Source organism: Rana temporaria, chromosome 8 (assembly GCF_905171775.1).
Source record: "Rana temporaria chromosome 8, aRanTem1.1, whole genome shotgun sequence".
Classification (NCBI taxonomy): Eukaryota; Metazoa; Chordata; class Amphibia; order Anura; family Ranidae; genus Rana; species Rana temporaria.
This window is the reverse complement of record NC_053496.1, coordinates 46,919,298-46,931,425: the sequence shown is the minus strand read 5'-3', so window position 1 is coordinate 46,931,425 and position 12,128 is coordinate 46,919,298. Positions and strand designations below refer to the sequence as shown.

Below are 12,128 nucleotides of genomic sequence, written 5' to 3'. Positions count from 1 at the left end.
TGAGTCCGTATAATGGCGCGTACACACGATCAGTCCATACGATGAGAACGGACCGATGGACCGTTGTCATAGGTTAACCGATGAAGCTGACTGATGGTCCGTCGCACCTACACACCATCATTTAAAAAACCGATCGTGTCAGAACGCGGTGACGTAAAACACAACGACGTACTGAAAAAAACTAAGTTCAATGCTTCCAAGCATGCATCGACTTGATTCTAATCATGCGTGGATTTTTAACCGATGGTCGTGCCTACTAACGATCGTTTTTTTTTTCTATCGGTTAGGAATCCATTGGTTAAATTTAAAACAAGTTGGCTTTTTTTTAACCGATGGTTAAATAACCGATGGCGCCCACACATGATCGGTTTTGACCGATGAAAACGGTCCATCAGACCATTCTCATCGGTTCATCCGATCGTGTGTACGCGGCATTAATGTTGGCTCATTTTCCCTCTGCCAATTTACATGCTGTATTAAGTGCTTTTGCTGTGTTTTTAACCTTTTCTTGGCCGCTAGCGGGGGGGTTAAAAGCGCCCCGCTAGCAGCCGAATATCCCTGCAAATACGACGGTAAAGTGCCGCTAAAATAGTAGCGCTTTACCGCCGATGTCCCAGTGTGAAAGGGGCCTCAAAAAAGGGAGGCCTTCCAGCTCATAGCTTTTTTTGTAAACATTGCAGCAAACACCCTGGGCACGGCCTATCTCAAGAGTGTATAAAACAGATGTGCATAGGAATGCTCAAATACATTTCGCCATTATCCCTGCAATGTATATATTCGCCATTATCCCTGTAATGTATATATTGGACCTGGATATATTTGTATAATTATTGTATAATTATTTTCCTAGGTAAAACTGGATTTTCAATATAAAAGCCAGATCAAAGAGGATGAACGTTCTGTGCTAATACAACAAACTGTGCAAGGCACTGACAAAAGGGGTCCATATGGGGGCAGCACTGACTGCACTATACACGAACGGGTAAAAACACAACTGCAGCAGGTGTGATCGGAAATCATTTTTAGGCAAGAGTGTGTTTGTATAGATATGACACTTCATATAACTCTATGAACTTTGAAACAACATTGCAACCATGCTCCTAATATGGAGACTTCTCATCTGCTGTACATTTACAACTTGTAAGTATTAAAACCCGGACTTTACACTTTAGCTACAGGATCTAATTATAATTGTATATGTAATAGTTGTCCGTAGAGATTTCTTATACGTTCTTAAAAATAACTCAAAGCCAACCTTTGGCTAAAAAAAAAAAAAAAAAAAAAAATACACTATTTTGCTTCAGGCTGTAACAGATTTCATCACCCCTATCAATAACTTGTTACAGAGATGGGTTGGCTAATGCTAGGACTTTAAAGCGGGGGTTCACCCTATCGACGGGAAAAAATTTTTTTTTTTTTCTTTTACCTTTAAATCAGGCATTGTAGCGCGAGCTACAGTATGCCTGTCCCGAATTTTTCCCCCCCATACTCACCTTGTAGTCGTCCATCGAAGATACCGGGGAATGGGCGTGCCTCTGGAGACGGAGGATGATTGACGGCCGGCTCTGGCGCGTCACGCTTCTCCGGAAATAGCCGAAATAGGCTTGGTCTTCACGACGCGTGCGCATAGCCTGTGCGCACGCGCCGTGAAGAGCCGAGACCTACTCCGGCTGTCTTCGGGGAGAGTGACGTGCCAGGGCCGGCCGTCAATCATCCTCCCTCTCCATAGGCACGCCCATTCCCCGCGGGAGCCGAAATCTACGATGGACGACTACGAGGTGAGTACGGGGTTAAAAAAATCGGGACAGGCATACTGTAGCTCGCGCTACAATGCCTGTCTCGATGGTAACATCAAGTACGAGAGGGTGAACTACCGCTTTAAGTGCTTATCTCTTAAGTCTTGAGATCATTTTCCAGTCTGTCTGGAGTATGCATGTACTGGGTTGCCCCATTTGTTTCCCTAATTCAAAGACTGGTTCAGCAATTTATTTTCTGACCAGGTCGGCTCTAACATGTTTGCAAGACTACAGCGGGGATGTTTGGGAGAGTAAGCTCCTTTGGGGAGTAATGTGAATGGCTCCCTTACTCTGCGCAATGCTATGAAATTAATCTGTACTGTATAAATTTAAAAAAATAATTCACATTTTAATTTTTTTTTTTTGTTCAATTTAGAGCTGCACAATTCTGGATAAACCGAGAATCACAATTTTTTTTTGCTTAGAATAAAGAACTCACGATTCTCGGTGTAACATCGTATTTCACATTATACAAAAACTGTGGGCTAACTTTACCGCTTAGTTCTTTTTAATTCATTGAAGTGTATTTTTTCCCAAATAATTGTGTTTGAAAGACCACTGTACATAAAATATTGCAATGATCTCTATTTTATTCTCTAGGGTCTCTGCTACATAAAATATATGTTTGCTAGGGTTTCCTGGAACAATGACCAATGGTGGATTGATCTCCCACCTACACAGGTCACAAATACAACTTCAACGATGACCACTAATGTTAAAGGACCAACATCTTAGGCCCCGTACACACGGTCGGACAAAACCGATGAGAATGGACCGAGGTTCAGTTTCATCGGTCCAAACCGACCGTGTGTATAGCCCATCGGTCTGTTTTCCTTCGGTACAAAATTTTAAACATGCTTCAAAACTGAACCGATGGACCGCTGCCCGATCGGTCCAAACCGATGGTTAGTACAGAAAAGCATCGGTTCAAAACCCGCGCATGCTCAGAATCATGCTTGGAAGCATTGAACTTCGTTTTATTCAGCACGTCGTGTGTTTGACGTCACCGCGTTCTGACCCGATCGGTTTTTGGAACGATGGTGTGTACGCATACAGTATCAGGCCGTCAGGCCACTTCAGCGGTGAACCGATGAAAACGGTCCGTCGGACCATTCTCATCGGTTTGGAACGACCGTGTGTACGAGGCCTGACTGTCTGCCTTTTTTTTCTGCAGTTGTTATTTATTTCCAGAAAAATACAAAAACATTTTTTTAGGGGCTTGAAAACCAACGGACATTAGGTACCCCACATTACTTGATCTTTTCTTTCATAGATTAAAGCCGAGGTCCTCCCGAAAAAGAAAAAAAATTACATTAACATTCTCCTTGTAATATGTAAAAAAACATTTGAAAAAAAAATTACTTACCAGAAAAGCCTGTTGCTAGGCAGTCTTCCTAATCTGCCACTTCCTTATCCGCAGAGTTTCTCGTTTTCTTCCTCCCTCACGTTGCCTCCTGGGAAATGGGGCGCGCTGTCTTCTGGGACCTGTGTGTGTCGCAGAAGACAGCCGGCCATTCACAAAGTGCTGCGCGTCTCGCGCATGCGTAGTAGGAAGGTGGTGCCGGCACCCGATCCGGTGGACGGATCAGCCTCGGGGGGCCGACATCGCGGGCGCCCAGGACAGGTGAGTGTCCTTATTAAAAGTCAGCAGCTACAGTAGCTGCTGACTTTAAAAAAAAAAATCTCGGCTGGAACACCGCTTTAAGGCAGCCTTTCCCAACTTTTTCAACACAGAGAATCCCTTGAAATAACTTTCCGGTTTCAGGGAACCCCTGCTATGAATTACTATTTCTATAACTCATGATACATTATTGTGATTGTCAGTGGGAAGAATGCTCCTTACACTTGTGGTCATCGGGAAGAATTATCCCCTTACAGATAGCTAAGAAGATCAATGGTGTCAATGGGAATTTATCTGAGAGGCAGAAATTGCGCATTGATCAGGGAACCCCTAGCAACCTCTGGAGGAAACCTCCATGGAACCTTGGTTGCGAAACCATGGCTTAAGGGTATTGGCTGTTGGAAGCTGTAATCAGATTCACAGACTTTTGGCAGTTCTTTAACCACTTCCATACCAGGCACTTACGCACCTTCCTGCCCAAGCCAATTTTCAGCTTTCAGCGCTGTCGCAATTTGAATGACAATTGCGCGGTCATGCTATACTGTACCCAAATGACATTTTTATCATTTTTGTTCCCACAAATAGAGCTTTCTTTTGGTGGTATTTGATCACCTCTGCGATTTTTATTTTTTTCTGTTATTTTTTTTTGTAAATAAGTAAGTTTTCTTCTTCAATTATGGGCACTGATATGGCGGCACTGATGGGCACCGATGAGGTGGCACTGATGGGCACCGATAGGCGGCACTGATAGGCGGCGCTGATGTGCATTCATAGGCGGCACTGATGGGCACTCATAGGGGGCACTCATAGGCGGCACTGATGGGCACTCATAGGCGGCACTGGGCACTCATAGGCGGCACTAATGGGCACTCATGGATGGCACTTATGGGTGGCACTGATGGGTACTTATGGGTGGCACAGATGGGCACTGATAGGTGGGCACTGGGCATAGATGGGCACTAAGAGATGGCACTGATGGACACTGGGTGGCACTGATGGACACTGAGGGGTGGATCTGATGGCATTGCTGGGCATCATTACAGTCAGTGCCCATGTTGCCAGTCAGTGCCCATTTGTGGGCACTGATTGGCATCGATTGTATTTATTTTATTGTTTTTTTTTGCTCCATTTGGCAACCGGGGGGCACTCCCTGGTGGTCCAGTGTTGGCATCCGAGGGGGGGCTGCGCTGATAAACAATCCTGTCAGGAGAGCCGCTGATCGTCTCTCCTCTACTGGCGTCTGTCAGACACGAGTGAGGAAGAGACGATCAACGGCTATTCCTGTTTACATCGTGATCAGCCGTGGTTGGCCACGGCTGATCACATGGTAAAGAGCCTCCACCGGAGGCTCTTTACCGAGATCGGAGATGCAGGGTGTCAGACTGACACCCCGCATCACCGATCGCCACGGGCGCGCGCCGGCATGTAATCCTGCAGGACGTCAATAGACGTCCAGTCAGGATTTCACAACCACTTCCCAGACGTCAATTGACTATTGACCGGGCGGGAAGTGGTTAAAACATTTGGTTGGTCTCAGGCTTAGGATGGATGGGTATACCAGTTGGGTCATGGTCTTTGTCTGGTGCTCCATCATTGAAAATATTTCTACAAGAGATATCTCTTTCTCTTGATAAGCTCCTTAATTTTTTTTTGTGAGTGCATCCCGGAACCCTAGTGTAAGTACTATTATGCAAGACCTTAAGCTACTGTATGGACCATACCTGGACTTTTCTCCCCATAGTAAAAATGGCTGCCCTACGACTGGGGTCTCATAGTGCCTACAGAGTGTAGAAATATGTCCATGAGCACCTCTCTGTTAATAATCTCAAGGGATATTTAATAATAGCTAATATTAACTGTAATGGCCTTCTTATCATTCCAGGTTTTGCTCAGAAACTGACCATCTCCCAGACTCCTGATCTCATTGTAAATACAATTGGCCAGGAGGTTCGGATGAACTGTGAACAGTTGACGACTAACCATGACTGGATGTACTGGTACCATCAGGAGAAAGGACAGGCTCTGAAACTGGTAGCCAAAAAGCTAAAAGAACAGCCACCTGATTATGAGGGGAGCTACAAAAACATCTACGAGATGGGAAGTGAGGGAGACAAGCACAGTTCCTTGAAGATTACGTCTCTGACAGCTCAGACTCAAGGGGTCTACTTCTGTGCCTCCAGTGATGCACAGTGACTGAAAACAGCCGGAGGGCTTTGATCTAACCCCATCTGGCAGTCACAATGAGACATTAATCATACAGTCCCTACAAATCACGTAAAGTTGAAGTTCACACAAGTTATGCCGCGTACACACGATCGGACATTCCGACAACAAAACCGTGGATTTTTTTGACGGATTGTTCGCTCAAACTTGTCTTGCATACACACGGTGACACAAATATTGTCGGAAATTGCGAACGTCAAGAACGCGGTCATGTACAACACTATGACGAGCCGAGAAAAATGAAGTTCAATGATTCACTGACGTCGCTAGGACGTCAGTGGTTTCGACGCTTACGTAAACGACGTCCATCCGTATTACAGAACGATTTACGCAAACGACGTAAAATTTTTTAAAATCGACGCGGGAACGACGGCTGTACTTAAAGCGGTGGTTCACCCACACTAACAACATTTTAGCATTAAATTAGGCATAGTAGCGCGAGCTACAGTATGCCTGTATTGATTTTTTTAGCCCGGTACTCACTGCGCAATCCTGTATAGAAGATTCCGATAGGGCGTTCCTATCAAGAGGGAGGATGATTGACGGCCGGCTATGGCACGTCACGCTCCCCGAAGATAGCCGGAACAGGTCTCGGCTCTTCACGGCGCTATACGGCGCCTGCGCACAGACTATGCGCAGGCGCCGTGAAGCGCCAAGTCCTATTTTGGCTATTTCCGGAGAAGCGTGACGTGCCATAGCCGGCCGTCAATCATCCTCCCTCTTGATAGGAACGCCCATTCCCCGCGGGGAGTCGGAATCTTCTATATAGCATTGCACAGTGAGTAGGGGGCTAAAAAAATCAATACAGGCATACTGTAGCTCACGCTACTATGCCTAATTTAATGCTATAAAAAAAAATAATGTTTTATTAGGGTGAACCACCGCTTTAACATTGGCTGCGCCTCATAGAAGCAGGGGTAAGTATACGCCTGGAAAGCCGCTACGGAAACGTCGTAACACTGCGTCGGGTCCGCGTACGTTGGTGAATTTGCGTATCTCGCTGATTTACATATTATTCAGCGTAAATCAGCGGGAACGCCCCCGGCGCCATTTTCAAATTGAAAATAAGATCCGACGGTGTAACACAGTGTAACACTGTCGGATCTTAGCCATATCTATGCGTAACTGATTCTATGAATCAGGCGCATAGATACGACCAGTTTAAGTCAGAGATACGACGGCGTATCAGGAGATACACAGTCGTATCTCTTTGTGAATCTGGCCCTCCGACATCAAATGTCCTATGGAGCCTACACACTGTCGGAATATCCGACCAAAAGCTCACATCGAACATTTGTTGTCGGAAATTCTGACCGTGTGTACGCGGTATTACATATTGGGACACCTGCCTTTACATGCATATGAACTATAATGGCATCCCAGTCTTAGTCCGTAGGGTTCAATATTGAGTTGGCCCACCCTTTACAGCTATAACAGCTTCAACTCTTCTGGGAAGGCTGTCCACAAGGTTTAGGAGTGTCTATGGGAATGTTTGACCTTTCTTCCAGAAGTGCATTTGTGAGGTCAGGCACTGATGTTGGACGAGAAGGCCTTGCTCACAGTCTGCACTCTAATTCATCCCAAAGGTGTCTCTGCAGGCCAGTCAAGTTTTAACACCCCAAAGTCGCTCATCCATGTCTTTATGGACCTCGCTTTGTGCACTGGTGCGCAGTCATGTTGGAATAGGAGGGGGCCATCTCCAAACTGTTCCCACAAAGTTGGGAGCATGAATTGTGCAAAATGTCTTGGTATGCTGACGCCTTGAGAGTTTCCTTCACTGGAACTAAGTGGCCAAGCCCATACCCCACACCATAATCCCCCCACCACCAAATGATTTGGACCAGTGCACAAAGCAAGGTCCATAAAGACATGGATGAGTGAGTTTGGGGAGGAGGAACTTGACTGGCCTGCACAGAGTCCTGACCTCAACCCGATACATCACCTTTGGGATAAATTACCAGTTTTGCATCTTCCACTTGGGCACCAGGTTATCTTGTCCGGTACTGTGTAGAGGGGTAGTACCTTTTTTGCTAACCTCTAATATTTAAAGCGGCTGTACAGGTTGAAGGTTTTTACAGAAATGCACTGAAATTTCAGCCGCTGTTCTTGATTTTGACACTTTGCCGGTAGAGAAAAAGGTGCCAATAATGGCGCCAAAAACACAAGTGATTTTTCACAATTTTACTGTGCTTATGGTGTGGTTTTCCTAGGTCATTTGACGCAAAAACTGCATCAAAGACATAACATGGGTGCCATGTTGATGTGTTCTTGATGTGTTTTCAATTCATTGCGTTTTTTTTTTTTTTTTTTTACGGATAAACAATGCAGCAAGCAAGATTTTGAACACCACAATGGAAGTGCAATGGACCAGTGTGAGGACACAGATATACAGTAATTTAAAGGGATGCATTTCTCTTGAGCTTTTCTTGCACTAAAGGTACCAATAATGGCCGACAATACATTCATATTCATTTAAATTCATTGTATTAATTAAAAAGTTGAATATTATATAATTATATATAAAACTATATACATTATTTAAAAACTGTAATTTTTGGTTTCAGTTTTGGCCAAGTGCGTCACAAATTTTCGGTTTTGGTTTCGACACCAAAATGTTCATTTCCTTTTTACCTTCGCGCATACAATGCACGAAGATAAAAAAACTTTCTATGTGCAGCTCCCCCCACAGCCCCCTAATCAACGCTGTATCCTGACCTAGGCCAACAAGACCCAGGCCTAGGGCAGCACTTTGCAGGGGGGCAGCACGGAAAGAGTCCCCGCCGCAAGTCTTAGGCCTCGTACAGACGAGGTGACAGTCCGCTGAAAACGGTCCACCGGACCGTTTTCAGCGGACATGTCCCCTCGGAGATTTCTGTCTGATGGTTGTACACACCATCAGACAGAAATACGCGCGGACAAACAGCACGGTGACGTGTCCGCGCCGTCGCCGCGACGTGCGCGACACTGGAAGGTCAATGCTTCCACACATGCGTCAAAGTGATTCGACGCATGCGAGGGATGGCGGCCGCTCGGACATGTACGGTGAGTCTGTACAGACGACCGAACATGTCCGACGGACAGGATTCCGCTCGAAAACGGTCCGGTCGGGTCGACAAATGTCCGCTGGAAACCTGTCCGGTCGGCCGTACACACGACCGAACATGTCTGCTGAAACTGGTCAGCGGACCAGTTTCAGCAGACATGTTCGGTCGTCTGTACGAGCCCTTATGGGGCGAACTGGGCTAAGAGGTAAATTAGTCTAGCGCCCCTACTGCTTCCAGTATGCGGGCGGCCGGCTGGCATTCCGCAACTGTGTGGGGGCGGCGCTGCTAATTTTTACTGTCCTATCATCCTGGACCACAAACCTTCCTCACTGTGCTATATGTTTTCTGCTGCACCATTGGCATAGTTATATCTTCTTAGTCCTCTCCATAAAATTATCAGAAATTTGTGCTTAAAGTAGAACTATAGGCAACACTTTTCATTTTGGATAGAGTATAGAGTAAAAATAAACTGATAGCCCCTGTCAGTTTATTTTTTTACCATCCCTGTCCCATTGCAGAGATTTCCCTTTACTTCCTGCCTCATAGCCAAACAGGAAGTGAGAGGAAATCTATGCAAATTAAGGGAATCCATTGCCCCCCCCCCCCAGGCCCTTAGAACTAGTGTCCCCACTCGAAAATTTCAGGGCAGGTCTTAAACAGAAAGGGATGTGGCCTTGACAGGAAGGGGTGGGTCATATCTAAATTAGAGGGTGCACAAGTTTAGTCAGGCCTAGGGAAGCACAAAACCTAAATACACTACTGCATCTAATACTCACAGTGATGTGCACAAGAGACTTGGCTGTGCCAGGACTCCCTCTCCTTCTTGGCTGAGACAACAGTGGGAGCCACTGGCCCCCGATGCTGTCAATCACAGTTAGGGAGCCAATGAGGAGAGAGTGAATGGCAAACCTAGCCACAGCTCTACGTGTCTTATGGACATGCCAGGTCAATGGGGAGGAGCAAGGATCACTGGCAGTGGACCCGTGAAAAAAACCATTGCACAGAGCAGGTAAGTATGACATGTTTTTTTTTTTAATCCAAATTTTTTATACCACTTTAAGACATTATTCGATGTCTCCATTAGCAGTATGGCTCCCCTGCCCTCAAGGAGCATAGAGTCTAAGGTCCCTATCTCAAATGCATATACAGTGCATTTGGAAACTATTCACAGCGCTTCACTTTTTCTACATTTTATGTTACAGCTTTATTTGAAAATGGATTAAATTCATGTTTTTTTCTAAAAATTCTACAAACAATACCCCATAATGACGACATGAAATAAGTATGTTTGAAATCTTTGCAAATTTATTAAAAATAAAAAACGAAAAAAAATCCCATGTACATACAGTAAGTATTCACAGCCTTTGCCATGACACTCAAAAGTGCGCTCAGGTGCGTCCTGTTTCCACTGATCATCCTTGAGATGTTTCTACAAATTGATTGGAGTCCACCTGTGGTAAATTCAGTTGATTGATCGTGATTTGGAAAGGCACACAACTGTCTATATAATGTCCCATAGTTAACAGTGCATGTCAGAGCACAAACCAAGCCATGAAGTCCAAGGATGTTGACTCAACGCCTCCTCTCGCTGCAATGACGGGTGCGCGACTTGCATCTGATTTATATAGGCCTCACAGTCCCATCATGCTCCGGTACCTACCCACGTGGGTAGGTATCACGTGGGTAGGTACCGGAGCATGATGGGACTGTGAGGCCTATATAAATCAGATGCAAGCCGTGCACCCGTCATTGCAGCGAGAGGAGGCGTCGAGTCAACATCGGAAGAAGAGAAGTGAAGAAGATGACGTCACAGAAGAGCGTGCTGGCCGCCTGCTAGTAACTGAGCTAACACACGAAGATAGCGGGCGGCCAGCGCTGAAGGAGAAGGCACCGGACATCGGGAGAAGAACCGGGGTGTGCCGAGTCAACACCGGAGAGCGGAGAAGATAGAAGAAGACCCCCCCCCCCCCGGAGAGCGGAGAAGACCCCCCCGGAGAGCAGAAGACCCCCCGGAGAGCGAAAGAAGAAGCCCCCCTGGTGAAAGAGCTAAAGAAGACAGGGGGGGCCTCCGGAGCAGACTAATACATTATTTTAAATAATGTACCCCATATCCATTCACTTAGGGTGGGGGGCCGGTATCTGGGGGAGCCCTTATTTGAGGGGGCTCCCAGATTCCGATAAGCCCCCCGCCCGCAGACCCCGACAACCAACGGCCAGGGTTGTCGGGAAGAGGCCCTGTCCTTATCAACATGGGGACAGGGTGCTCTGGGGTGGGGGGGCCCCGCAGTGCGCCCCCCTTCCCCAGAGCACCCGACCCCCCCATGTTGAGGGCATGCAGCCTGGTACGGCTCAGGAGGGGGGCGCTCGCTCGTCCCCACTCCTTTCCTGGCCGGCCGGGTAGCTTGCTTTGGATACGGGTCTGGTATGGATTGTAGGGGGACCCCCTACGTCGGTTTTTCGGCGTAGGGGGGGGGGTCTCCTTACAACCCAGACCAGACCTAAGGGCCTGGTATGCTCCTGGGGGGGTGAACCCATGTCGGTGTTTTTTATTTAAAAATTGGCGTGGATTCTCCCTCTCAGGAATGCATACCAAATGCCGCACCTAGAATTGGCGGGAATCCAAGTCAGATCTCCCATCGCTTCTACGATGGCTTTGTCTCCATCGCGGCCAGCTCGGCGCTGGCTCCTGGGATGGGGCTCGTAGGTGGTCAATCTCGCCGAAAAAGGGAGCGAGATTGACACAATATCGCGGTCACCCACTGTACACTGACCTGTCCTGTCCTACATACACTGACCTGCCCTGTCCTACATACACTGACCTGTCCTGTCCTGCATACACTGACCTGCCCTGTCCTACATACACTGACCTGCCCTGTCCTACATACACTGACCTGCCCTGTCCTACATACACTGACCTGTCCTGTCCTACATACACTGACCTGCCCTGTCCTACATACACTGACCTGCCCTGTCCTACATACACTGACCTGCCCTGTCCTACAAACACTGACCTGCCCTGTCCTACATACACTGACACTGACCTACATACATACACTGTGACTAGCCTGGTAGCAACAGCCCAGCTCTAATACAACTGACATTTCAGCAGTGGTCACAGGCGAGGAGAGGGAATGTGATGGAATGTGATGAGGGCAATTCTTATTATACATTGGATGGGTGTGTGCTGCTCCTCTGATCACTAAGCTCCCCAATCATAGGGGCATGCTGGCCCTTTAAGAAAGATTAAAAAAAAAATTGTATGTGCCTTCTCTCGGGTCTCATTCTCTCCGCATCAGTAGACTTCATTTTTTTTTTTTTTTTTGCATAATGAAAGTCTGAGTGGCATAGGAAGCTGGAGGAGAGGAGTGCAATACCAAATGGTAGAGGGGGGTGAGGTCAGACAGGGTCAGGGGATGGGAGGCTGAGAGAGAACAGAGGGTGAGA

The 12,128-nt window shown here is 46.9% G+C and overlaps 1 gene segment (V, D, J or C); it reads left to right on the top strand.

Moving 5' to 3' along the window:
• Positions 1-797: 797 nt before the first annotated feature.
• On the top strand, positions 798-5,774 carry LOC120910355. The segment is given in 2 exon segments: positions 798-1,140; positions 5,300-5,774. Coding segments are annotated over 2 exon segments (357 nt in total).
• The last annotated feature ends 6,354 nt before the right edge of the window (positions 5,775-12,128 follow it).